The following is a 27,905-nucleotide window of genomic DNA, read 5'->3' as shown; positions in this document are numbered from 1 at the left end:
TAGTTTCACCATATTTTTTCTTTACAATGTACTTTCAGCCTGAATAGTGAGAATTTGGCACATATGCACACCGATCATCTGCAGACACCCCTTCTCCTTCTCCATTACTCAGTATAATTTTTAACAACTACAATTCCAGCTTACCAGACACCTCTTGCTTTCGCATGCAAAAAGCTCATCACCCAGCTTGCTAACTGGATATTATTTCCCAAATGACTTCTCTAAACTCCGTTTGTGCGCGATTTCTCTGCTTATTGTAGACCGAGAATCGCATTTTCGCACTGAGCAGACGATTTGTAAGCTTTCTGCAAAAAGTCATCAGCTCTGGCATCAACGAACAAGTTTTAGTTAATAACTAACTTAGTAAGATGTCCTGACGAGTGATAGAATATATAACTGTTACAGTATTATTCTGGTCGGTTTTATCAGGCATTACTCTCTCATTTTCAGAGCATACGTATTGTGATTATTATCTGGATTAAGTTGTCTTTTTCCTTTGCCAGGTGTTAATTAACTGAGGGTCGAATCAAAGAAAATAGTTGAAATTGCAAAACTATGCAGCATATACTCAGGAGAAGCATTGTACCAATATCCAGAAATATCGGTTTGAGCAGAAGATTCGCCGACAGACCTCTATGGCAAAGCTCTGCCAGACTATTTTCTACTTCTATGATGTTGAGTCATGGACATATAAAGAAACCTAACCCAGGTGAAGAACTACACGTCACTTACATACTTAAAGATGGATCGCAGAAGACATACGAAGTTGCCGATGGCGACACATTGCTGGACATTGCACAGGCCAATAACTTGGATATGGAAGGTGCATGCGGTGGTTCATGTGCTTGTTCAACATGCCATGTTATTGTCGATCCAGATTACTACGACGCCATCCCAGAGCCCGAAGATGACGAGAATGATATGCTTGACTTAGCATATGGACTAACAGAGACCAGTAGACTTGGATGCCAAGTAAAGATGTCCAAGGATATCGATGGCATTAGAGTTGCATTACCTGCTATGACCAGGAACGTTAGTAACAACGACTTCAACCAATGAAATACCTGCTTTGGTCAGTATAAGCACTTTAAAAAAAATGTTTAAGTTGAACAATATGTATGAAAGCACCAAAATGTGCACAAATCAAAAAGTTTAACCTAAAACTATTGCATATTTATTTCTCACCAAGACATTGGACAAGTATGTCCAGAACTGTCAGTCTCATAAAAAAAGGAAAATAAAAAAGTGAGAGAACACATATCTGTTTGAGATTATGATCCTGGCATAGAATCTCTCATTTTTATCATGCTCGATAGACGTTTAGGCAAAACCTGCTGTAAATTATATCGCCAGCAGAAGGACAACAAATTGACATTATTTATAATTCTTCCCTTACCTCATGTCAACTAATAAGGTCACTACTCTACTTCCAAAACGAAATGCTATAATATAATTTCTACCTTTCAATTAAATATAGTATAATCCTATTCTTGTTTATAATCTAAAATATAATTAGAAATACCACTCCAAAACTTCACAGTCAGTGTAACGGAAGGGGACCCTGCAATTGAAATGATAAAAAGAAGCTAATTTCTTGATAGAGAAGTAATACTTGATAAAAATAAAATTGACAGACAAACTTTGATAGAAGACTAGACTGACCTTGACCAAGAGCTTAATTTAAGATATACAGGTAAAGTTTAAATCACGTGACCAATTCTTATATCGACCGCGAAAAATCGCCAAATGATTCAAAAGTAAACAAAGAGGGCGATGAGCAACTAGTAACCAGTGGTCAGATAGACTGTACTTGATATAAAGCGTTACCCTACACCGTCAGCCCTCAAATACTGGCCTATATATGTACTAAAATTCAAACAATTTAGGGAAACTAATTCACGCCATAGCTACAGGTTTGGATGTCCCTGTCGAGAAATATTTGTTTATTGTATTAGGCTTCAGGTGGCTAAATTATTTACCAACTTTATAATAGGGTTTCTGAATAAGCATTTGTGGTAATAAAGAGAAATTGGTAATCATTTGATGTATCGAATCAAATATAGAAAGTTGGAAAACATAACCAATAAGGTTAGCGGCAATAAAGAGGAAAATACCCTAGAACGTGGCCTGAAGAGGAAACAATTGAATCAGTTAATCAGAGAGAATGAGAAGTTTGTAAGAACTGACAAGAATCTACAAATAAAGATTGATAAATATCAACGAAAAGACATACCAAACTTAAAGTATGAAGTTCAAAAGAGAACTGGTTTGCTAAGTCAGCTAGAGAAGACAGTTAATCAAATTAACTTAAACTTTGAGGCCTTAGAGAAGGAAAAAACTGCTTTATCATCTAAGAATCTAGCTGAATTGACAGAAATTGAGAACAAGTATAAAGAAGTTATTGAACAAAAAGCTGCAGAGTTTAGCCAGATATTTGAAAAACAACAGAATGCATGGCGAGAAAAAATAGAAGAGTTGAGGAATATGCCCCCTGAAGATGAACTAATAAATCAGATAAACAACTTGAAACATACCCTTTCTTCCACAGAACAGAATCTAGAAGATAAAATTGCTAAAAATGATAACGATCTTATCCTATATAAACAGAAACTCCAGGTTTCATTTTCAGAATATAAGAAGAAAAACTCAACATCTCTTGAAGAGCTTCAAAGTCAATCAAAAAATCTGGAAAGTACGATGGCGGAACTTCAGAATATCAAAACCGAAAAAAACTCTCAACTACGAACACTAGCAGAAGAACAGAGTGAGTTGGAACGCATAGTTATGGACAAGCAATTACAAGTCGATAAACTCAATGCTGAAATTGAACCGGTTGAAAATAAAATTAAAGAATATCAAAACTCATTTGTACTTCTGAAAAATGATATTGAAGGGATGAAAATAAAAGCTATAGATAACGAACAACAATACAACGAAGTATATGACACGTTAGGTGAAGAACTGTCTAGAAGAAGGAGACTCCTCAATTCAATTACTGAATTAAAAGGTTGTGCTCGGCTTTTTGCTAACATTATTGAAGATGAAATAAGTGAAAAATTGATTGTTAACTACTCGGATGAATCAATAGAGGACATGAAAAACCACAAAACATACAAATTTACAAAATTAATACAGAATTTTTCTCATCAAAACAAAGACTTATTTAAGGAAGATCTACACGTTTATATTGACTTTTGTTTGAAAAGAAGAGAGAACTTTAACTTATTTTCAGTTGGATCTTCTAATATTCCGAATACATTCGAGAAACTTTTAGCATTCTTCAAAAATAATTATTTTGATAAATTTGTCATTACATTACAGTATGTTATGTTGTCAGATAATGCTGACTCACAGGATCTATTATCAAATAATAAGGATGGTGGAAAAGATGTAGAAATCAAGCTAAAGATCGAAGAAAGCACAATAAGTTTAGGATCGACTCTGATAACTCTAGATGAAATCACCGACAAACTACAAATTAAAAAGAAATACTCCCAACTTAATCACCAAAATGGAATTGGCTTGTCTAAGTTTCAATTTTTTTGTCTGCAAGACATTGAGCCAATACCAATTGACTTCTATTTTATAGAGATTTATCAGCCTAGCATCTATCCAATACTCAAGAGATCAACAGGTACAGAATCTAACTTGAACTCCCCACTTGAAATAGTTCTCAAGAAAATATTTCATGATACTAAATCAGCGTTTGTGTTTCAAATAGATCATTCAGCTGAAGTATATGACATTCTGAAACTCTCAAGTCATCTCTCTTTCATCAGGAATCCAAAAGGCAAGTAAAAATTATAAAGATTGTCCAATATTTGATCATAATCAAAACCTTCAGTATATAAGTTTATAATACAAACGTCCCTAAATATATTAACAATGGCATCGGAAAAAAGAAGGCTTTCTTCATGACTAGTTTCATCAGTACCTGTGCCAAATGCACATAGAAGTGAAAGTATTCATAAATTTGTCCCTTGTATCCAATATATGCAGATGATGATGAAAACTCATGGCTTAGTTTTCGGTAAGTATATCACGAATTAACCAATTTAATTCCGTAGGCGTACCAATGTTTTTCTCATCTACAGGGGTAAAAAACGGCTTTTCTTCGAGGAAATCCGGTAAATCATCAATAGAACTACTCTTAATCACTAATTCATCATCATTGACCAAACCCAAGTTCATTGCATTGTAATATGCTCCCGAAGCATCGGCCATATTTGGAAATAAAGATAAAGACGTATATATATCTTCATTTGTTAAAGAAATAGTTCTCTTCCTTTCTATTTCCATAATATCATCTTTAGCATCTTTGCTAGTATCTGTACCACTGGAGACAGCTTGATAAGTTCCAAAGTCATCTAGGTCATAATAATCAGAATACTTCTTCTTTCTGTATCTAACTGTGTCAATGGCCATTTCTATTATATTTTTCAGATAAACATCCAGTGCTAACGATATCAGATCAATACATCCGGCATCAATGTTACCAACAATACCATGTTCTCGAGCAATACCCACTATTCTTAAATAAAAGGAATCAGTATCTGGCAATGAGTAACTTTCACTAGCTAGAGGTGCACCAAAGCCATTCATTATATCTTGTGACCATTCTAATGGTGTTTTCATATTGTCATTCTTTATCCTTTTTAATGTATCTGCATTTGTTACTATCGGAATTTTTGGTATATTATTTAATCTAGATTGTAACACTGAGCAAAATACAAATCCTCTCTTACCAGCATCTTTCGTTATTGATTTGATCCTATTTCTATCCTCAATTGGCAAAGACATTACAATCTTTTTATATAATTCAATTTGAGAGTTATGTTTGTTACCTTTCTTAGATTGTTTGCCATTGGCATTAGTCCCATTACCAAACCCCCAGCTTCCATTCTTAATCATAGTCAAGGGATTTTCTCTCAATGAGTTGGCAAGTATTCCTAATAGTAAATGATTATGAAGCCTCATCATTTTAGGTTTCATATTATTAGAACCCGAAAATAAAATATCCAATTCATTAACTAGTTCTTTTCGAGAAAGTTTCCCTAAGATAAATAAACTTAGAATCTGTGCATACTTGGTCCATTGATCTCTTCCAAGTATGCCAGTTATTTCCTCAATCATAGAGCTAATATCAACTCGCTGGTCCTCAATTAATGACTCTTTTAATTTAAGGTTTGATGTCAAATTGCTACTGTTGTAATTACCAGCCGAGGGTATGTCATTGAGTTGATTACTATCAATCATAGAAATTGGTGTACCCACTGCATTTTTCACAAATAATGCTGAATTTCCATTAGTCAATGTCCCTCCAGAACCTGTAAAAGATGGTGTCATGGCTCTCATTTGCGGTTGCACTGCCGTCATTCTCTATATTTGAAAGTTCGCTATAATATGCACCAATTCACACCAACTTAAACTATCGTATAAAATATTTGGTGATCCAATACTCCTGGTTTATAATCTCTAAAATGAATAATAGTTGATCAAACACGCCTAATCAATTTAAGTTGTTAAGTCACTAATGCCAAATGAATTGCCTATTCTTGAATCGTCAGGTAGAATTTTAAGCCAATAAACGAAAATACTTGTGACCCTATGCTGTCCTTCTCACAACTTTTTTGCCAGCAAAATATATTGAGAGTTCAGTATCGCCAACCAAATCCTTGACAAGGCCAAGTTAAGTCCGAAATACCCCTTGAAAGAGTGAATTGAAAGCCAACAAGCAGTTAACACTTGCCAAGAAATAAGAATATATCAGTAACTTATCAGTTACACGCTCTTATTCCCAAATATAGCTGCTAATTTAAAGCTCATCACATCACAAATTGCCTATTATTAGTGTTTTTAGCTATTACACTTTTTTTTTTTTTCAAAATCCAGTTTCTTTGGGAATGCTGAACTGTAGATGGGTAACTCGTTCAAAAATATGTGTATACCAGTGATGAAAACAACTCTAATCACCAACCCAATATTCGCTGCATACTACTGGTATGGCAACTATTATAAGGAAGCAAACTAACAATTTTATATGGTTACATTGGTATTATAAATGTTACGTTATTGTTACAACTATATTTGAAACATATATATCCAATTATTGTAAAAGCGTGGATGATTCAAATATAAAGAATATGGCGATATTTTACCTCAGTTTACTCAGCGACCATTCTTATATGGAATGTCTGCATCAAAGTCTGACATCTCTTCTGAAAAGTAATTATTAAGATAACGGTAGTTGTCTGGTGAAAACTCTCTCGATCTATGAGAATAGCTGTAATCACTGAAATAATTCTTACCATTTGAGATGTTTTGTTCACGGAGCTTGGCCTCTAGGCTGGCTATCCGTAATTCGTATTTATCTCTCTCCAACAATTTCTCTGCTTCGAGCTCCTGACATCTACTCTCGAGCTTCAAAATCTTTTCATTCAGATTCTGAATCTCTCTATTCTTCGAAACACCCTGTTCCAATATCTCTGACTCCAAATTATATATCGTAGATTTTAGTCTATTGGATTCACTTGCCATTTCTTTTAGTTCTTTGTATTTATTGTAGAGCAGGTAATAATTGTCATGTGTCTTTTTCGACTGTTTTAGTTCCTTAATCAATTCGTTCCGCATATCATAATACTTCTTCTTATACTCAGTATCAATTTCTTCATACCTTTGATTTCTATCTTCAACTTGTTCACTTAGCGCTGATAGGTTTTCATTGTTTCTATCCAGATCAGATATGATGTCCATATATTCACTAAGGATTTTTTTGTCATCTAAACTAGTAGAAGTTTCTCGTACGCGGCCTGATCCAATTGAGTGAAGCACAGAGTTTTTTCTCCTTCTATTTGAGTCAAGAGTAGCCTTAGCAGGAGAAGGGAATTTGCCAGGCAAATTTGCCATCTTCTTGGGAGATGTAATCCTTCCAAATAGTTTGGCAATAAGAGGGTCTCTACCATTGATGTTTATATTTCTAGTTTCCTCAATAAATGCTGTATCTCCGATACCCTCAGTACTTGAACGATAGTTGTTCATCAAACTGCTTGATGTTTTTCTTCTGGCGAAGGTGTCCGTAGGGTCTGTGAATAACGGATTTGTACTTCTTCTATCAAATTCTCCATATCCGTTGTTTTGTTGTTTCGGTACCACTGGCGCTGGGTTCATAAGACCTTTGACCATTGGTGATCCTCTATTCGAGTTAGCACCATATTGTAATTTATCTTCCTCACTGTAATCTTCATCATCACTTGAAATAGGAGGTAAAAGATCATACCTCTTATAAAATGAGGGATCCTGAGGCACTGGTACAGACCAAGAATTGGACCTCGACCTCGACCTCATTGAACTCAGAGGCTTATACCTCGAATAATTAGTGTCATCCTGTGAATACCTCTGCCGTGAACTCCCGTGATTCAACCCTCTATATTTCGCGCTTGGAGATACCCCACTACCAAACAGCGCGTCCACTGTCCACTTATATACACCTTTCAGCCCACCTACACTGGCACCATCATCCGTATCCACCATATCATGCAAAGGTCAATTCGCTTCGTAGCTTTTATCTCACTATGTATTTCACTTCGCCTCACTCAATCGAGTCTCCACAATGCAACTACTTATCAATTACCCATTTATCGATCAGACACCACAAGCCAATCCACTCAACAAAGGCATTGATTCACCCCCTACTCCTCCTCTATGTTTCTTGGTTCTTATTGTTGAATTGCTTTGCTCATCGCGTTGTTTTGTTGTGAAGTTGCCTTCGCAAAGAAACACAAAACCCGTTGATCCCAACAACGTAACAATGGGCTCAACTCAACTCAACCGATGAGTGAGTGCATGTGCATAAACAGTCACTGCCAAGGTACATCATGAAAGTGGTAATATATAGGTTCTATACAGTAGTAGTTTTGTAACCTAAAAGGATATAAATAGTTGGTGATTTCTTGGGAATTCTGGTTTTGCATTTTTTGGTGTTGAAAGAATCTGATACCCAAAGAAATACCAATCATCAAGGCTATCCTAACAGAATATTACTGACCATTTCTGTTTGTTTCTACTCAATAACCAGTTATGTCTTCCCTAAACGATACCGTTGCTGCTGGGTACTATGAGCCTCTGTTCGGTTTGTCGTGGTACCCTGATCGACTAGATAACCTGTGGCTTGCGCATTTACATGAGATAGTATACGCTTTCATCTTTTACCAAGTCTGTCAGTATACTATCGCACCAAAAATAAACAGGTACTTTTTTGGCAAACACTACTCTGATATAACAGATAAGAAGCTTAAACTGGACTTTGATGTGCACACGGTGTCAATGATCCAGGCAGTGATATCTATTGCTATTTTGCTTCCGGTCTTGGCTCTACCATTTGATCTAAACATTGCTACTTATGTAAATCCATGGTGCTCAATGGTCAGCGCTCTAAGTTGTGGCTATTTTGTATGGGATCTAGCGCTATGTTTACGTCACTTCTCAATTTACGGGTTTGAGTTCTTATTCCATGCCGTGGGGTCATTGGTAGTGATGTTAGCTATTTTAACACCATTTTGCCAACCATGGGTAGGTAAGTACTTGCTATTTGAAGCTAGTACCCCATTTGTCAACATGAACTGGTACACGATTCAATTAAACCACAAACATAAATCTTCATCCGGTCCAGTAATTCCTAATTGGTTGAATATGATAAATGGTCTATTATTATTGCTAACATTCTTTGGTGTCCGTATAGTTTGGGGCTGGAGCTGTAATCTATTATTACTAAGACAGTTTTGGAGAGCTAGATATGAGCTACCATATTTGGCTGGTGCAGTGGTTCTTTCACTAAATATCACCATGAGTTTACTCAATGTTTTATGGTTCTCTAAGATGCTTAAGATTGCCAAGAAAATGGCATCTCCAAGTAAAAAGCAAGACTAATGTTATATGACGTTTTCAGTTCTTCAAGTATACGATGTTTTATGGCTTACTTATCTGATTTTAACTTTTTTGATGTTATCGGACTCTATTTATATATATAATATATTGATGTATCAATTGCCTTTAAATTTCTATGCAACAATATTTTTTATGCAATTATGACATACAGAACTGCAGGCCATTCAATATAGTATCTTTTTTGATAACAGTTTATCTACTCTGCTTTTTCGAAAGGGGCAGGTTCCTCAATCAAATCATCGTTCATAAATCTGTGCTCTCTCTTAAACTCTTCATTACGTTCTTCCCTAACAGCATTAAGTAGAAGGAAATTAATCCATATTTCAATAAAGCAGTAGATAAATACGGCATTGTTGTGAAAGTATAGGTTCTCAGTCCATAGATATGCAATGGCACCAATGATGAAGAAGACTGTCAATCTGACAGGAACGATTGAACGGAAGTATGTTTTGTTGTCCTCCATTAGCGGTACCAGGTCATTAAGAGCAGCAAAGAAGAATAGCATACTGAACATACCTAATTGACCACTATATTGGGACATTGAAAGAGCTGGAAGCTCCATTGCTTGAGATAACACAAGGAAAAATGAATTCTGTAATATACTGTTAACATTCTTTATGCAAAAGAATGCAATAGTGAGAAGTAGTGCACTTCTCAACAATATTAAGTTCTGCGCTGATAAAATTCCCATTTTGTTCTAGTAATGCGAATCTCTATTCCTTGATAAAGCAATATATCTATAACCAGGCTGCTCTGCTTTTTGTATCCTTTGAATACCACTAACCTTTTATGATAGTCTGTTAAGTATACTATGCTCTTGTGTATTTTGGCTTTTTTGCCTCTGTTAAGTTGATTTATTTGAAAGAGGTTACTGAATATGAATGCCGACCTAAATGTAATAGGCTGTTCGTGAGACCAAAACATTAAAAAAATTTCATTATTAAACAAAATTATATAGAACTATTATTTATAAAAAAGTGTCATTTGTGTATTCGATTCCGGGATGTATTAATATTAGTGAAATGAATATCATGTTGCAATCAAATGGCATGTTTTAATATTAAATTGTTACAAGCTGTAAATTATCAAAATCATAAATTTGAAAATGGGTATCATATGTTTGTTTGACCGCAAAGTCATTTTATTCCATCCATCTTATTACCAGATAACTTAAGGATATGATGGAGTTCGTTAAATTCTCTGAGAGAGATTAAACTGTTGATAGTTTCTGATTTGTCTTTACATTCCAAGAAATGGGTCAGGCAAAGCACTTGGGAATCAGAATCTTCTTCAAGATGTTTTTTAAATTCTCGAACCTTCAATAAGTGGTTATCGTTATTTGTAGTCTTTCTTCTTTTAGCATGTCTAGACCTATCAAGTTTGCACTGTAATACAAATACAAAAGAGCACATAGTAGAACAACTAGCACAAAAGAAACCATCTTCGTCATCCTCCTGTATGTATTCTTTGGTATCTTCACTATCAAGATGTAATTGATTACTAACATGCAGAAGTCTCTCTTGTGCAATAAATGGCATTACCGAAAAAATATTTCTTGTTTCCTTGTTGATATATGATAAGAGTTCATGGTGGCAGTGTTGTAAGAAAGCATCGCTTACTGGAGACGGCAAATTATCACGATAATACATTACTAGAATATTCACCATCAACTCATACATATCAAACACAGGCATTTTCTTCGTAAGTTGATAGTCTGATATGGCTTCCAATCCATAAGGTAGCCACGATTCGCTCGTGAAGTTAACAGCCTCATTAATATTATACCCCGTATTGAAACCTGCATGGTAGCACTTTGGGAATGTTACTATATATTCGTTAGGATGCTGAACCGCCTTATACCACTTGACATTATATTTCTTGAACAATGGGTCATACGGTGAGATAAGACTGACCAACTGATGTAATAGATCAGGTTGTTTCTCAAAAAGATCAGGGGTCAAATCATGTAGTAGCTTGTGAAAATTGTCACAGGAGTTATCTGGTATACTGTACCAAACCTTGGGTGAACCCTCATGTTGATAATTTGCGCTTAACGTGTATTGATCCTCCAAATGCCAACAGAATGTTGAAAACTTCGAGCCTACATATATCCATGGGATTGTCATACCCGAGATGTTTCTATTCAGGAATGGCAGCAGCGAACTACTAGCCTGGGGCAGGTTAAGCAAGTTCATTGGGTGTGTGCTATAAGTTTTATCGTTAGTTGGAAAGCCAGTCAATTCAGCTGGGTCCTCGCTATGAATATCGGCGCCATAAGGAACTGTGGTCTTCACGTCCTGGTTACCCACTAGATCCCAGAATTCCTTTTCAAGCTTATCCACATCCGGGCTCTCATCTGTCCCGTACTTCTGTTCAAATTCTTTCAGTGTAAAGTAGTGTGTGCTGTATTTGAACCCATAAAATCCGTTTCCAATAATACAATTATTACAGATCCATTCTCCACTGGCGTTGTTCAAGTAGTTATTATTTTTGATGCACCTGTTGTGGAAGATCTGGCTACAACTGTCACAGTAAGAGACGTCGTCTAGTTCGTTATCTTTCGGGATATGTTTACATATGGGGCACCAGTCCTGCAGTTCGGAGTCATCAGCTCCCACAGCGGCGGACATCCTGGCCATATGGTGTACTGGTTCGTCTGGCGTAGGTTCCTGAGTTCGTAGAGTTTCTTCACCCTGTTCATTCCTGTCATCCTGGTTGTCCTGGTTGTCCTGGTGATCCTGATCATCCTGTGAATCCAGGTCATTGGTTTGCAGTGCAGAGTGTGGTATGGCCTCCTTGTACAACATTGCATTGTATATGCTGCCGGAGCCAGTTTTCCTGTACATTCTGTAGAGGTATGAGTAATAGTCCTGCAGGTAAGAAGTGAACACCTGTACGAGTTGCTCTGGGGACACCGTGTGGCTGAGCTTGTTCCTTGAAAGGAAGGACCTCCACAGCGGTTTGTCGACGAGCACCGACTTCGTGGGCAGCAGTCCCTTCCTCTGCATGATGTGGATGTATAGGTCGTACAGGTGCAGCCTTGCAGTGGCGACGCGCACATATGTGTGCTCCAAGTGGGCAGGGTGTCCCTTCAGCCTGTTGAAAGTGTTCAAGTTGTTTATGAAGAACAAGCGGGCCCTGTTCAGCAGCTGGAGCTCGTTAAGGTTCTGCCACCGCACTTTGAACTTGAACCTGGCTTTGTCCAGTGCCAGCGGCGGGTTGAACCCCGCGGGGGGCACTATCCTCACCATCCCGTAGACCTTCCCCAGGCGCCGCAGAGCGGGCTGATTCAAGTAATCGATGGGATCGGCGAACTCTTCCTCAGTAGGGTATACCACAGGCACCTCCATAGCATACATAGAAGGGTTGTAAAGAGGCTGTGAAGCGGTTGTGAAGAGGTTGTAAGGAGAGTCTAAGTAGACTCTAAGTAGACTCTTTTATAGATACAAATGTAACAACTAACATCTAATTACTATTCCTTGAATGGCAAAGTAAGTGACGTATTTGGGCCTCGACTTAGAATGGAGTGCACGGACAGGGCACAGACAGGGCACGGACAGGGCGCACAGACAACTTTCGAAGGCACAATACAAAAAGAAACGTAAATCATTTATCCTCAATGGATGTGTGTTGCGGTATACGAACAGGGTCTCGTGGCTCGAGTGATAACAAGGAAATAGTGATATGAACTACTTTCTCACGTATATCAGGTGGTATATACGTACACACTGACACAACCCGTGCATGCGTACTTCCCCCCCGCCAAGTTCCCGTCACTCTCTGCCGTCTCTCCCGTCTCTCCGTCTCTCCGTCTCTCTCTGCCCTTCATCCAATAGGATTCGAGGATTTCCCAACTCACCCTTTTCTCTGCCCTGTATACTGGGAAGGGCTCTTCAGCTAGCACTGCGTTTGTTTACGCTCTAACTCTCTCTGCCTCTCTGCCTCTCTGCCTCTCTGCCTCTCTGCCATACAAACTGCGAAACTGCGATGTGGACTGCCTCTCCTTCGCAGGGAAGTGCTTTACGGTGGTGTTGGCAATGAAGTGCTTAGAGTGCTGGAGTGTGAGTACCAGTGCAAAATGCAAGTAGGAGAGACACTCAGTTGAGACCAATTAGCTTTCACTTCCCAATCCCTCGAATAAACTATATATATAATAACCTCTATCTTGTAAGATACATAGATACATAATAAGCTAAAAATTGTTTTTTTTTTTCAGACTTGTAACAACAACTCTAAGCTCAACTATTAACAATGGTATTGCCTAGACTATACGCTGCGCCATCCTCCCGTGCTGCTTTGCAAGCTGCTAGGATGGCCTCCAAATTCAACTCCCCAGTGAGATTCGCCTCTACTGCTGCTCTAGCCTCTGGTAAAGTTAGTGCTGTCATTGGTGCTATCGTCGATGTCCAATTCGAAGAGTCCAACTTGCCAGCTATCCTGAACGCTCTGGAGATCAAGACCCCACAGGGGAAACTGGTCCTGGAGGTCGCCCAGCACTTGGGTGAAAACACCGTCAGAACCATTGCCATGGACGGTACCGAAGGTCTGGTCAGAGGCGAGAAGGTCGTCGACACAGGTGCCCCAATCTCCGTCCCTGTCGGCAGAGAGACCCTGGGCAGAATCATCAACGTTATCGGTGAACCTATCGACGAGCGTGGCCCAATCAACTCAAAGTTGAGAAAGCCTATCCACGCCGACCCTCCTTCCTTCGCAGAACAGTCCACCGCCGCCGAAGTCCTGGAAACAGGTATCAAGGTCGTCGACTTGCTAGCCCCTTACGCCAGAGGTGGTAAGATCGGCCTGTTCGGTGGTGCCGGTGTCGGTAAGACCGTGTTCATCCAAGAACTGATCAACAACATCGCAAAGGCTCACGGTGGTTTCTCCGTGTTCACAGGTGTCGGTGAAAGAACCAGAGAAGGTAACGATTTGTACAGAGAAATGAAGGAAACCGGTGTCATCAACTTGGAAGGTGACTCTAAGGTCGCCTTGGTCTTCGGCCAAATGAACGAACCACCAGGAGCCAGAGCCAGAGTCGCCTTGACCGGTTTGACCATCGCAGAATACTTCAGAGATGAAGAAGGTCAAGATGTCCTGCTGTTCGTCGACAACATTTTCAGATTCACCCAAGCCGGTTCAGAAGTCTCCGCTTTGCTAGGTCGTATCCCATCCGCCGTCGGTTATCAACCAACCTTGGCCACCGATATGGGTCTGTTGCAAGAAAGAATTACCACCACAAAGAAGGGTTCCGTCACTTCCGTCCAAGCCGTCTACGTGCCTGCAGATGATTTAACAGATCCTGCCCCTGCCACTACTTTCGCGCACTTGGACGCCACCACCGTCTTGTCCAGAAGTATCTCAGAATTGGGTATCTACCCAGCTGTCGACCCATTGGACTCCAAGTCTAGATTGCTAGACGCTGCCGTTGTCGGTGAAGAGCATTACAACGTCGCCACAAAGGTCCAAGAAACTTTACAAACTTACAAGTCTCTGCAAGATATCATCGCCATTTTGGGTATGGATGAATTGTCCGAACAAGATAAGCTAACCGTCGAAAGAGCAAGAAAGATCCAAAGATTCTTGTCCCAACCATTCGCTGTCGCTGAAGTTTTCACCGGTATCGAAGGTAAGCTGGTCAGATTGAAGGACACCATCTCCTCTTTCAAGGCTGTCTTGGAAGGTAAGTACGATGATCTTCCAGAAAATGCATTCTATATGGTCGGTGGTATTGAAGATGTCGTTGCTAAGGCTGAAAAGTTGGCTGCTGAAGCTTCATAAGTTGGTAAAACAGAATGAAAATCGAGACTTATACTCTCGACTTTTTTTCCCTTGTTTTAATCGACTATTGTACATTTTGTTCTCGTTGTAAATTTTTTGGCATCCACAATTTTTGACCTAGCTTTTGCAGTTTTATTACTTTACCTAAAGGGCCACTTGATATCATGATTTAGATAATATCAACAATACCATAAGGAAAGGAATTATCTGTGAATATCTCAAGGTTTTCGACATTTTCCCCTCTGCGCATTAGCCAATTATTCGAGTTTTGATTGAATTAGCCGGGTACTCTTTGAGGATGATCCAACTTTCTATCAGAATAATTATTGGCGAATGTTGAAAGACATCATATTCCCTCTACTGTTACCTTTAATTTATCTTGTTCGATCTTTATTTGTTAATATTCCTTATTATAAAGGCTTTAGATGGAATAAGTCTTTCAATTTTGTATTGATACAAGATTGCGCATATATGCTATATGTTAGACTACTTAAAAGCTGGATTATCTTTTGTTGATGTTTCATAGATGTTCAATGAAACCCCCATATCAGTTTTTATATTCTATTTCCAAGATCCACACAAAATGAATTGTATCCAAGATAGTCTTTACTAACTTGGGTATTTTTCATATATAGCCAAATCTACTAGTAAATATGATTTCTATACAGAAAACAAAAATTTAAAGAATATTCTACATATTTGTAATTAATTGCCTAATCAATGTGATTTGTTTTGTATTATTGTCACCTCGCTCTGGATAAATCGTGCTTACTAATGACATAGTCACCAGTAAGTGACAAGACTGATTTTCTCTCGAGAATGCTACATTTAACCAGTTCAATTTTCATGTACAAGATTGATAATTATATAAGTTGCTATTTGCTTCTTTGCATAGTCTAGAAAGCCGACCAATCCATTCAACACTATCCATTCAACACTACTTTCAACTTCCAGTTTCGCTTTTCCGAAATTGAAATCCCTTATAAAACCATTTGAACAGTGAAGTGCAATGCAATGATGAAAACGTTAACACGCTCAATATTAGACTTGACACGATCAAGTAAGAATGCAGTTTCTATACAATGTGGTCGGAGATTTATAAGTTCTATAAAGGCAACAAATTTGGACAATGCTCTTCTGGTATATGGTGAAATACCTAATAAATCATACTTACAGGTTAGAGGACCAGACACAATAGGTTTTCTCAATGGATTAGTTACTTCAAAGCTATTACCAACTTTTGTTAAGAAGAATCTAACTACAATTGAAGTAAGTGATGAAAAAAATAAGAAGGACACTAATAATAACGAGTCCCCGGAGTTCAATGAGAAGAAAGGCAACTGGGGAATTTATAACGCCGAAAGTCACAACGGGCCATATCTCTCACGCTTTGGTATCTATAGTGCGTTCTTGAATGGTAAAGGCAAACTTGTAACGGACTCTATAATATACCCATCTCCTGGTGTAGTAAACGATCAAACCGAAGCCAAGATTAAGCTATATCCAGAATATCTGCTAGAGTTTGACAAGGATATAATACCTCGGATGTTAACATCTTTTGAGTCACACAAGCTGCATAATAAGATAAAATTTGAAGAAGTTAAGAACACTAAGACATGGGATTTCTTCATATCATTTCCAGGATTAACTCAAAATGATCCAAATCCATGGATAGATAACGTTTACGTGCCTCTTACCTATCTTAAAAACGCCGAAGCATCAAATGAGTTTGCGGAATCATTTATAACATCTCTATTTCCCAAAATCAGCAATAAGATATTGGGTTTTTACATTGAGAGAAGAACAGAAACATTACTTAACAACGATGGTACAGCACCACAATTCTTCAGGATTGTAACTACTGAAGATGTCGATAATGCATTTGACGCATTCAATTCTGAAGCTTTCCCTTTTACATTTGAGAAATTGGAAAAGGATAGCAGTTTCTTCAAACAATGTAAGCTTCAGTATGGGTTTTTGGATGGCTCAGATGCCATCCAACCGGATAGTTTGATGCCACTTGAATTAAACTTCGACTATTTTCCTAATACTGTCAGCAATAACAAAGGTTGTTATGTGGGACAAGAACTAACTGCAAGAACATACTCTACAGGTATCCTGAGGAAAAGACTAATTCCTATTGAATTCGAAAACTTGTCAGAGCAAGCGGTTAAACTATTAAATGAATGTGATAAATATCCTGACATTGAAGTAGAGGTTGATCCCAAAAACCAAGAGCCAGAACCACTGCAATCTACCGCACCATCACCATTTGGCAACTCTCCATTCGGCAATGCTAGTACCAAACTGAGACAAAGAAAAAAAGCCGCTGGTACGCTGATATCATTTGATGGTAAATACGGTATTGCACTTTTCAGAATCGAGCACTTTAAAAATATTTACGATACTCCTACACCTTCCAAGTTTTTCTTGACTATAGGCCAAGAGAAAATCGACGTTACACCACAAAGACCAATTTGGTACAATGAGTGGAAAAGCAGTCAGTAATAATGAATGATGTTTTGCTCCCTATCTTCTACCTCGTTTATTTTTGTTTTCAGTTTCCCATTTCCATTTTTATTTAAATAGAGTACCTCTCTTCCACTTTAGTAAATAGTATTTATACAGCATCAGGATTATGATAAAAAAAAAACGGAATTATAATAAACTATATTCATATTGATATTACATGACATCTAAAAGAAGTAACAAACGAAAAACCAATTGGTAGATAAATTATGTTATTATTTATCGTATTAGTTAAATATATTATGAACTCCTTGTGTCCGATGTGAGATCATGTGATTCATAGAGATATAACACGGTTTGTCAGACAAAGATGTCTCTGAGGATCCCTGCAGAAGGCTTATAAGATCAATTTGACAGAGAAACTGCAGATGAACAACCTGAATAAAAGAGGTGCTAAATTTAGGGGACACCACTATTTTTCCTAGCGGTGACTACAAATGACAAGTCAGCTGACTACTTTCTCCTTTGCCTAACACCCTCTCCCCCAAACCGGTATGCACAATAGACGAGCACACCGGAAGTCCATTGAGATAGCATTAATACCCGGACCAAACAGTGCTTATCTGTTCAAGACTCTTAACTTGTGATCTTGTAAAACCATTTCAGTACATTGTCCTACCCATTGGGCAAGGGGTAAACAAGTACTAGTATCATCAGAAGTAAGGCGTTGGGGGAGTGGTGTCGCGTTTTAACAGTGGCCTGTTCTTTATCACAAACGACGTATTTATTTTATTTTGTGACTGTTTTTCTATCGCACTTTACATCCTTACCTACCGAGAAAAACACCCATACATTCATGTACGTCTCTAGGGAATGGGGTTCCTAATTTTTTTGTGGTTTTATGTTTTCCAACATGTTGGGCTACTATCTGGCCGGCCTACCCAGAGCACAAGCGTGACACAGGATGGGATGACGCTCCTTCCCCCACTACGAGATTGCAGGAGCATGTTGCTTCCCAGCCTGAAAGACAGCTGTCTACAATGTGAAGGCGTTTCAGTGTGGTACTCTGTGCTTGTCTGTGAAAGACCTTCCACCCTTCACTACTGTTCTTATGGGCAGGCGCAGTGAGTATGCGTACAGAGGAGAGGGGTGCTTGCGATGAGGGATGGAACAAGCTCTTGCCCAAATGTTGGTTCTGCTTCACTCTTCACACCAACTAGCTAGATTACTTTCTGCCTAGCCTACACAACCCCGTTTTAGCCCTACCTAGACCTACCTAGACCTGCCTAGCCTTGCCTGGTCCTGCCTAGCCTTGCCTTGCCTATACTCTTCCTAAAGCTAAACATCTCTGCCTAATGACCCTTGCCTGGACTTGCTGGACTTGCTGGCCCCTGCCTAGCTCCTTCCAAGTCCCCGTCTAGCACTTACCATCATCCACTCTTTCCTGTAAACTATCCGTAGAGACCCGTATGTTCCAAGTTTGAAAATCTTTTTTGTCAATAGCTCCCTCTGTAGGTTTCTTAGCAAAATCTCAAATCTTGTGTTCTTTTTGCAAAATCCTGCTAGCTTGCAATAGACTACCAAGAGCACAGAGGTAACACAATACACTAGCACTGAGCCCTCAATTAACAGTTTGAACATTCGTTAACTATTGTCAATTAGAGATTGCACAATATTACTGAAACAGACGCTTATTATTTTGCAAACGTTTGGGTTAATACTTATTTCTGGTTATATATATTTTTAATACTATACCGAAGTTTAGAATAAATCAACGTAAAAAGGACCAGTCCCGTAACAAGATGTCTGACACAGAAGCTCCAGTTGAAGTTCAAGAAGAGTTCGAAGTTGTTGAAGAATTCACTCCAGTCACCTTGGCTACTCCAATCCCAGAAGAGGTTCAAAGAGGTTCCACTGAAATTAAGTTGTTCAACAAGTGGTCTTTTGAGGATGTCGAAGTGAAGGACCCATCCTTGGTCGACTACGTCCAAATTAGACAACCAATCTTCGTTGCTCACACCTCCGGTCGTTACGCCAACAAGAGATTCAGAAAGGCTCAATGTCCAATCATCGAAAGACTAACCAACTCCATGATGATGAACGGTAGAAACAACGGTAAGAAGTTGAAGGCCGTCAGAATCATTAAGCACACTTTGGAAATCATCCACATCTTGACCGAACAAAACCCATTGCAAGTTGTTGTTGACGCTATCACCAACACTGGTCCAAGAGAAGACACCACCAGAGTCGGTGGTGGTGGTGCTGCCAGACGTCAAGCCGTCGATGTTTCTCCATTGAGAAGAGTTAACCAAGCTATTGCTTTGTTGACCATCGGTGCTAGAGAAGCTGCCTTCAGAAACATCAAGACCATTGCTGAAACTTTGGCCGAAGAATTGATTAACGCCGCCAAGGGTTCTTCTACTTCTTACGCTATCAAGAAGAAGGACGAATTGGAACGTGTCGCCAAGTCCAACCGTTAAGAAAGGAAAAAGAGGGGAAGAGCATATACGCTTCTTTTCAAAGAATACTGGAAACGTCATCTTTTTTTTCTTTTATTTCTGTACAATCTTTTTTTCTATCTTAGTTTAGTTTATAATCTAATACAATACAACTCAAGCCATTATCACCATTTTAACAATAGGATACTTCTCTCGTTTAAAAATTATATACCCCCAAGAGGCAAGGCTAGCTTTACTCTGATATATCAGTCTGCTGATTTCAATCTAAAACTATGAACGTGCTGAAATATAATCTTTAAAATAATGACATTTCTATATAATGTATAAACATTCACTCTATATCAAACAAACATATTATTCAAATATACTGTCCTTATTTATATACAGACATTATGAACATTGTGCCTTAATCTTATGGTCGATCGACAAAAACCAGAATGCTAATATGGCATCGGCGGTAATAACTAAGGAACCACTTATGATATAACAACACCACAGTAAGCCTTTACTTGCAAGCAGACCTGTAAATATTGGCCCAATACAGCGCGCAAACGTTTTACCAATATTTACTATACCCATGACTCTAGTTAGTTCGCTAGATTTGAACAAATTCGTCAAAATTATTTGCCTTGGAGTGACATCCATTGCCATTGTTGCAAAATGTAAGTTCAACAGAAATATCGAGAGCGGCAAATAATTTACAGCAAATGGAATCAGTATTGAAAAAATACCCGATGGTATTTGAACTGCTAGTGTTGTCTTAACTGGTCCAAGTCTCCTAGTAATACTCGATGATGGCAATGTAGATAAAGCTTGAACACCCTGAGAAACAAAGAACATGGTACCTAATGCAACTGGTGATAGTAGGAAAATATTCTTATAGTAATAAACCATCCATCCACTAGTCATAAAACCTGAACCTAATGAATCCACCATGAAGATTACCAGCAACTTAGTTAATGTTGCCTTAGTTTCCTTTGAGAGTGCTCTCGACTTATTGATCTCGTTTTTATGCGCAGCTGTTTCTACTAGTGGTGTCAATTCATCATGTACAATAGCCTCTGATAAATTATTATCTTCAATATGATCATGAAAATGGCTGTCCAACTCTGTCTTTTCTGATAACATAAACATTATAATAACTTTCATAAATGCAATGAACGCATATAGTCTAAAAACTAATTTATAACTCTCTACATCAGTTGTAGCATAACCATGAGACTTGATGAATTTAATAAACACCCCACAAGATATTGCACCTAAAGCACTGCCTACAGTACCAACCAAACTATGCATAGCATACACATCTGGCCTCTTGTCATTTGATGATAGATGTGCAATCATCGATTCTTCAATCGATTTAAAGGGACCCACTTCGTCGCTGGATGGCGAGATAACACCAAAAATGGCAAATATCAGCAAGACGTGGAAATTCTCCGAGTAACTAAACACAATACCACTCAGCATCATCATGATAGATCCGTAGATCAACACCCTTCTTCTTCCCCATGAATCAGCATACCATGTAAGAATGTAAGAACACAACACATCACCAACTAAGGTTAGGGACATAAAAAGACCTATACGGTCTTCACCCATGTGTATCCCACTTAATAACAACGTGAGCACTTGATTTGTTATACCATAAGATAGTAAACGCAGAAATACAGACGCCCACAAGAGCTTAACATCTCTAGGTGCCCCCACCACATTCTGTCTAAACCTCATCAGAAGAAGGAAGCTAATTTTGCCGTGAGGATAGCCCAATTCTAATCTCAATTTTTCTACTACTGAACAAGAAATAAAAATGGTGCTGTCTTATAAACTGTTGCTAGCTGTTTGAATATCGTGCTCATCGCATCGCAAGCTCTTATTTTTTTTTTTTCTTCAGAAAGTTTCTACTTTTCCTTACTCAAACTGTGCGTACATTTCTGTTAACATTTGTCTCTATGATTTTTCTAATGCAGTTTACAGAATCAAGTCAACGAAAGCTAGACACTATCATGGAGAAAAGTCGGAAGACAATAGTCATATGACCAATTCGATCTTACATAACAGATAGTTAAGATACATCAACGCCAACAAAGTACTAAGCAAACGTGACCACATACATGGGCCCATAGTTTTATGCATTACAACGTCAACCAAATAATTTTTCATTCCTAATTGGAAGAACCCTCGATATAGTAACTACATATCATTTACACTGTATCACATAGAGCGTATATTCTTTGCTATACAGAATACTTTGCTTCAGCTATGAGCTGGATATAATCAGCAGTAATACTTCCAATACAGTATATCTCGATTGAAACTGTTGGGCTGATGATGTTGAAACCTCTTCAATTTAAAATGACGTAATTTTGAAAAACAAACAAAAATGGAAAACAATTTTCTTTCCACGCTGCCACTCACGGCCACACATTAGAGAAACAATGGGGGGGGGGGCTTCACAGTATAATCCTCGTATATAAAAATACCGCAGAGCATTAGGTGTGAGTTAATTTCTTTTTTTAGAACAAAAAGATAATCTGTACGTGGGTTTGATTACCCCACTTTATATTATTCTGGCATATACACTTACTTTCTTTTGCACAGGCTTAACCAGTGAGCCCTTCCAATTATAGAAACCTGAGACTGCAATTAGCCAAGGGGTTTCAGTTATGGCATATGGGAAAACCCCTGTAAAATTATGAAAATGAAAAAGTATAAATAGTGAGCATTTTACCAAGGTTTGACCAATAAACGTTTTCTCGACCTTTTATGCTACTTGTGAAATTTCAATTGTCAGTACAGAACACTATAACAAAATCATATTAAACAGATCTCAGAGATACAATTTCTGCCCTTTGTTTAGCACAGCGAGTCCGAATTTTATTGGTAATACTAATAGAATCAGACTAAGATAAAACAACAACGATCTTTATTAACTAGTATATAGTACTTAGCCTTTATCTTATAACTTCACTCTTGAAACTTATAGCAATGTCTTCTTTTTCAAAGAGCAACTTTAACTCCGAAGGATACAAGCAGTCCAGACCACAATACCCATTGGAGTTCTACAAGCACTTGCAACAATACCACAACGGTAAATGTGATTTGATTGTCGATGTTGGGTGCGGTCCAGGTACTGCTACGTTGCAATTGAGTGAGGTCTTCAATGATACTAACGAAATTATCGGAACTGATTATTCCGAAAGAATGATCGAGGCCGCCAACAATGGAAACCCAGCCAAAAACGTGAACTTTCATGTTGCAGGCGGTGAAGACTTTACCTTTCTCGGTGAAAGACAAAACAAGCGTCAATGTGACATGGTCGTCTCTGCTGAAGCCATCCAGTATTTCAACCTCGATAAATTCCAGGATGAAGTGCACAAGAACTTGAGAGCTGACGGAACACTTGCTTATTGGGGTTACTTGGAGCCTGTTGTATTGGAATTACCAGCAGTCGATGATGCCTTGTATGACTTTTGCTTTGGAGAGGAAAAATTGGCCCCATATTGGGAAAAACCCGCTGTAGACATCATTGCAAGCTATTACCGCAACATAAAGTTGAACGACTCTTTATTCAAGGAAGTCGATTTGAAGGTCTATAATCCACGTGAAGCCAATTATGAATCTGCACCATTCAAAATGATTTGTGAAATGACTGTCCAGAACTTGAGAGAATATTTGCAAACATGGGGTATTTATTATAAATGGAAGCATGATCCAAAGAATGCCAATAAGAAGGACATTATCGATGAAGTTATAGATAAGATTTTGGAGAACAATTACGATCTTGACACCAAAATCCATGTTTCATGGAAAACTTTCTATACATTTGCAAGGGCAATTTGAATGACTACAAAAACAATTTTTTTATACTGTTCATACGATCATATCATATTTAGATAAGTAGTTCTTCTATATTGCAACACATAAACACTTTATAACTAAACTAATAAATCTTTTTTTTTTTAAAAATTACTGGCATACTAGATACGTCACACAATTTACTTCAGGTGAATCATATTATCTTATCGACCTTCTTGAAATCTTATTAATCCATCATGACTGTCGCTTTTAATCCAAGTCACCGGTGGATAGTCGAAGTCAGCATCTCACCGGCACCGGCCTCCCACTTATCTATTTCCTACGTCATTTCTCTGCCTGTCGGAAAAGAGTGATGAGATAAAAGATAATCATCAAACTGTTAGTAAGGGGAACCTAAGATCATCCTCTTTTCTCAATCACAATCACTTATTGTAATTCTCTGCAGGTTACACTCCAGTTAGGGGGAAGGTAGTTTCAGTATTAATCTACAGATTGCTTTTGTAGGTTTGAATTTAGAGAGGAAATAAAGAGTTTTCTCTCATTCTTTGTGAGGACCCTGACTCATGTATAAGGTAAATTCAGCATATTTCATATAACACAATTTCTATATATTAAGTAAGGTCAAGAACAACCAGATACTTAATACTTCTATTTGACTTTTTCTTGTAACATCTTATATCAAGGAGGAGTAGCATTAATTTTGAGTCTCAATGATAAGAACAATTACACACATACGAGCCAATTGATTTATTATGCAGATTTTAAATCTAATCCAAAGCTAAACTCTGATTTCATTGAGAAGTTTTTGAAGTACTCAATGGCAAAGCATTAATAATTTTATTACGTCAATTTTTTGTACACAGTAAGACATATCTTTCTCATATTTCATCTCTGAGCAACTTATTTACAGAAAGTATATATATGAGTGATGATATGTTTTCTTGAATGACCAATGGTGCAAAAGGCTCGACTACGTAGCCAGCATATTGAAGTTTGAAGGGTTATGTCAACATGGCAACGCCTATAGCACTAAAGGATAATTCCAAGAAAAAGAAAAAAAGGACTCAGCTCATCGTGAAAAAAAAAAAATCAGAAAAATTCGAATTCAAAATAGTGCATACGGCTAACGATGAAGTCAGGAACTCATCTGCAAAGCTGACAATGGAAGTTTGTGTGCTTGAGTTATTCTTTGAGTTCTTTGTATACCAGAGCAAGGTTTAGTAAGAGACATACAAAGACATACGTCTATTATCGGAGTTCTTTTTAAACCACTGAGACTCAGGAAAACTGCGATAGGCACAAGTTAAATCAGGCCGAATAATAATTGTGGAGGTCATTGATCAAATATAACTCTTTCTTTCAGAAGCCATTAGAGCAAAAATATAGACTCATAAACTTGTAATTTGGCACAGCACCTTTCAAAATTAAAATCTCGCTTATTCTAACAAGTGTTGCCCTTACTAATTTAACGGGATAGTGCAAAGATTTTAACAAAACAATTTTATGATTTTCAAATCATAACTATGGATTCTGTAAGCCCTGGATTTGGAACACCTTTTTCAGATATTCAAAGCGATATAAATCTAACGAATCGTGCTCCTAACTCCGAAGAGGCTAGTGTGACCCCAGAATTACCTCCACAATCTTCACCAACCAACGGTTCAAAGAAACCCAAGAAGAAAAAGAGAGTTGCATGTGTAGAATGCCGTCAACAGAAGTCTAAATGTGACGCACATGATAAAGCGCCAGAACCATGTACTAGATGTCAAAAGAAAGGCGTTCCATGTGTTTTGAAGAAAGATTTCAGAAGAACATATAAGAGAGCTAGAAACGAGGCCATTGAGAAACGATTCAAGGAGCTAACTGCAACACTAAGTAATCTTTCTTCGGAACAGATTTTAAAAAGGATTGAGGAAGAGCAGCAACAATTACTAGATAACAGTAATTTTACCAAAGATAAAATAAAAAAAATGAAAGATGAGAACATGAAGAAATGGCAGCAAGAAAACCAAGAAACCTCGATCATAAATTCAATTAACTATCAAGAAGAAAATAGCCCAGTGGCAGCGCATATAGATAGCAATGGTAATAAAACAATATCTGAAGAAAATTACGATAAAAGTGCAAATGTTGTTTTTCACTTTTCAGAAATGACAGAAGAACAACTTAAATGCTCACCAAAAAATTTAGGTGATGTATACGTTTCAAGCCAGCAGATAGCTGAACTATTTCAGGAGTTTGCAACAAAATATCACATATTCCTTCCTGTTGTAAATCTAGAATATGGGGCGGAGAAAATATACAATTTATCACCTTGTCTTTTTTGGGTCATATTACTAATTGGTCTCCGAAGGAAGCCTCAGTCTACCCACCTAATGAAAAAATTATCTGGTTTGGTGAAGTCCGTGTTAGCTGAAATCACTATTTCACCAATTATAAGGTACACACCATCGGAAACAGACGAGCCTGTATTAAACGTTGCATCTGTCTACTCTGTCCAAGCTTTTTTGCTGTATACGTTTTGGCCACCGTTAACTTCCTCATTAAGTGCAGACACATCCTGGAATACTATCGGTACTGCAATGTTCCAAGCAATAAGAGTAGGTTTAAATTGTGCTGACTTTTCCAAGGAATACACGACAGCGAATTTTGAATTAATAAATGAACAATTGCGTACGTGGGTATGCTGCAATATTGTCTCACAATTTATTGCCTCATCTTTTGGCTTCCCATCCTACACGTCCTTTGACAATTCCATTTTGAATTCCACATCTCTGTTATTCAATCAGATGAAGGGAACAAACATACCATTGCCTTTGAAGCAGCTAACACAGATTGCACGTTTTGAAAATCAAGTTATAAACACCATAAGTAACAATGGCACCAACGTCGTTGGTGTAGCTGACCGAGAAACTGTTCACCCACTAATTCAGGTCTTAAATCAGCAGCTTGTTCACTTGGATTTATCGTTAAGGGAATCCAATATCGATGATATAAGGAAGTTTTCGTTATTAGTTGCAAAGACACATTTATTGACATATTATTTCAACGATCCATTTTTGTCGGAAGTGGGATCCAAAGATGGTAACCATAATCTCATGCAATTATCAAATAAAACAGAAGCTTTATTTGAGACCAAAAAAGGACTAGTGAAAGCATACAATGCAGCAATTGAGTTTTTAAGTCATGCTCATAGTATGTGGAAATCGAATCCCACAATAATCAAATATCTTCCTGGTGTTTTTGTTCTTAATATTTGGCAGTCAGCCTGCATCATAAGTAAACTAGCAAATTCGTCACTAGCCCCTATGCTTGATGTTGCATACGGGAAAAAAGCATATCAGAATGCAGTCTTGTTAACATTTAATGCCTCTGTTTTGAAACACGATATGGCTTATCGGTCGTCGGGTATAATGAGAAGCATATGGTCATTGTACGCTAACATGTATGAATCTTGGAAAAAGGAACAGAGAAAAAAAGAAAACAGTTTTGTAGAAGAATTCACAAATTTCAATCTAGGTATAACAGTAAGATCTAGAATGGCTGTTAGTGTTTTTTTTGATTGCTTGTATATATTAAAAGAAAAATCTGGTATGGCTAAGCTTGAAAGAGAATCTAAAAGGTCTCATATTTCCGGAGAGAATGATGAAAAGAATGACGAAGATGATGAATCTGATTCTGGTATTGAAAAAGGTACATCTAAGGATGCTAAGAATAATGATATAAAGCTATCGCATGTTAAGAACCCTGAAATGAAAGCAAGAAGAATTATAGAAACTATACCACTAGATCCAAATCCTATTAACGTTTCTACTGGAAGCAGTAATGGTAGTCTCACAAATACACCAAATAGTAGCACTTATGATAATCAATCTGTCCACGCAAACACGAATAATAAGATGTCACCAGAATCTTACAATAGAGGAAATGGAACATTTAATCAATACATTCGGCCAAATTCAGATGTTCTTAGAAAAAAAGAAATCTCTAAATCCTTAATTAGACCACCAGAGACATCAATGTTTGATATTGTAAGAAACCAAAAACCTAAAATAACCAGCGATTATAGAAATGCAACATCTGGAGAGTTTAGTGAACGTCAATTGCAAAACGGAAAATCCACAGCTCAATCTCCAATACTGAACGACAACCTTGGTATTAAATCTAGCAATGACTTGACCAACCAACAATTCATAATACCATTCTCGGATGATCATATCAATACAACCCCCACAAATGATTCACCTAACTCAATTATGGCTAATTGGGATAACTGGGAGTCAGATGTTGTTTGGAAAGATGTTGATATTTTAATGAATGAATTTGCATTCAATCCCACACTTTAGTTACATTTAACCTACAGCTATTTTTATACGTTATCAAGTACTTAGAGAACCATTTGTGTAATGATTAATGATTTAAAACAATAATTGTACTATAGTA

General features: G+C 37.7%; 13 protein-coding genes across 13 annotated transcripts; 8 read left to right on the top strand and 5 right to left on the bottom strand.

The window, feature by feature from the left end:
* Positions 1–555: 555 nt before the first annotated feature.
* YAH1 (adrenodoxin) lies at positions 556–1,059 on the top strand (the record flags this gene model as incomplete). Its single annotated transcript, XM_446827.1, has 1 exon — positions 556–1,059. One exon carries the CDS (start codon positions 556–558, stop codon positions 1,057–1,059), a length of 504 nt encoding a protein of 167 aa, XP_446827.1.
* A 984-nt stretch (positions 1,060–2,043) lies between these two features.
* Positions 2,044–3,798, top strand: VIK1 (Vik1p; the record flags this gene model as incomplete). The annotated part of the gene is made up of 1 exon (XM_446826.1): positions 2,044–3,798. The coding sequence occupies one exon, from the start codon at positions 2,044–2,046 to the stop codon at positions 3,796–3,798; it is 1,755 nt and encodes a 584-aa protein (XP_446826.1).
* A 222-nt stretch (positions 3,799–4,020) lies between these two features.
* On the bottom strand, positions 4,021–5,376 carry HFI1 (Hfi1p; the record flags this gene model as incomplete). The annotated part of the gene is made up of 1 exon (XM_446825.1): positions 4,021–5,376. One exon carries the CDS (start codon positions 5,374–5,376, stop codon positions 4,021–4,023), a length of 1,356 nt encoding a protein of 451 aa, XP_446825.1.
* Positions 5,377–6,168: 792 nt separating this feature from the next.
* Positions 6,169–7,530, bottom strand: BBP1 (Bbp1p; the record flags this gene model as incomplete). The annotated part of the gene is made up of 1 exon (XM_446824.1): positions 6,169–7,530. The coding sequence occupies one exon, from the start codon at positions 7,528–7,530 to the stop codon at positions 6,169–6,171; it is 1,362 nt and encodes a 453-aa protein (XP_446824.1).
* Positions 7,531–8,076: 546 nt separating this feature from the next.
* On the top strand, positions 8,077–8,925 carry TDA4 (Tda4p; the record flags this gene model as incomplete). Its single annotated transcript, XM_446823.1, has 1 exon — positions 8,077–8,925. One exon carries the CDS (start codon positions 8,077–8,079, stop codon positions 8,923–8,925), a length of 849 nt encoding a protein of 282 aa, XP_446823.1.
* Positions 8,926–9,139: 214 nt separating this feature from the next.
* Positions 9,140–9,634, bottom strand: ILM1 (Ilm1p; the record flags this gene model as incomplete). Its single annotated transcript, XM_446822.1, has 1 exon — positions 9,140–9,634. One exon carries the CDS (start codon positions 9,632–9,634, stop codon positions 9,140–9,142), a length of 495 nt encoding a protein of 164 aa, XP_446822.1.
* A 445-nt stretch (positions 9,635–10,079) lies between these two features.
* Positions 10,080–12,302, bottom strand: JHD2 (histone demethylase; the record flags this gene model as incomplete). The annotated part of the gene is made up of 1 exon (XM_446821.1): positions 10,080–12,302. The coding sequence occupies one exon, from the start codon at positions 12,300–12,302 to the stop codon at positions 10,080–10,082; it is 2,223 nt and encodes a 740-aa protein (XP_446821.1).
* An 892-nt stretch (positions 12,303–13,194) lies between these two features.
* Positions 13,195–14,718, top strand: ATP2 (F1F0 ATP synthase subunit beta; the record flags this gene model as incomplete). The annotated part of the gene is made up of 1 exon (XM_446820.1): positions 13,195–14,718. The coding sequence occupies one exon, from the start codon at positions 13,195–13,197 to the stop codon at positions 14,716–14,718; it is 1,524 nt and encodes a 507-aa protein (XP_446820.1).
* Positions 14,719–15,732: 1,014 nt separating this feature from the next.
* On the top strand, positions 15,733–17,226 carry IBA57 (Iba57p; the record flags this gene model as incomplete). The annotated part of the gene is made up of 1 exon (XM_446819.1): positions 15,733–17,226. One exon carries the CDS (start codon positions 15,733–15,735, stop codon positions 17,224–17,226), a length of 1,494 nt encoding a protein of 497 aa, XP_446819.1.
* Positions 17,227–18,989: 1,763 nt separating this feature from the next.
* RPS5 (40S ribosomal protein uS7) lies at positions 18,990–19,667 on the top strand (the record flags this gene model as incomplete). The annotated part of the gene is made up of 1 exon (XM_446818.1): positions 18,990–19,667. The coding sequence occupies one exon, from the start codon at positions 18,990–18,992 to the stop codon at positions 19,665–19,667; it is 678 nt and encodes a 225-aa protein (XP_446818.1).
* A 369-nt stretch (positions 19,668–20,036) lies between these two features.
* On the bottom strand, positions 20,037–21,374 carry GVI51_H00253 (uncharacterized protein; the record flags this gene model as incomplete). Its single annotated transcript, XM_446817.1, has 1 exon — positions 20,037–21,374. The coding sequence occupies one exon, from the start codon at positions 21,372–21,374 to the stop codon at positions 20,037–20,039; it is 1,338 nt and encodes a 445-aa protein (XP_446817.1).
* A 1,257-nt stretch (positions 21,375–22,631) lies between these two features.
* Positions 22,632–23,486, top strand: GVI51_H00231 (class I SAM-dependent methyltransferase; the record flags this gene model as incomplete). The annotated part of the gene is made up of 1 exon (XM_446816.1): positions 22,632–23,486. The coding sequence occupies one exon, from the start codon at positions 22,632–22,634 to the stop codon at positions 23,484–23,486; it is 855 nt and encodes a 284-aa protein (XP_446816.1).
* A 1,499-nt stretch (positions 23,487–24,985) lies between these two features.
* Positions 24,986–27,808, top strand: LEU3 (leucine-responsive transcriptional regulator LEU3; the record flags this gene model as incomplete). The annotated part of the gene is made up of 1 exon (XM_446815.1): positions 24,986–27,808. The coding sequence occupies one exon, from the start codon at positions 24,986–24,988 to the stop codon at positions 27,806–27,808; it is 2,823 nt and encodes a 940-aa protein (XP_446815.1).
* Between the last annotated feature and the right edge of the window lie 97 nt (positions 27,809–27,905).

Source organism: Nakaseomyces glabratus, chromosome H, assembly GCF_010111755.1.
Source record: "Nakaseomyces glabratus chromosome H, complete sequence".
Classification (NCBI taxonomy): domain Eukaryota; kingdom Fungi; phylum Ascomycota; class Saccharomycetes; order Saccharomycetales; family Saccharomycetaceae; genus Nakaseomyces; species Nakaseomyces glabratus.
Note: the sequence above shows the minus strand (reverse complement) of the source record. Positions and strands in the feature narration are given on the sequence as shown.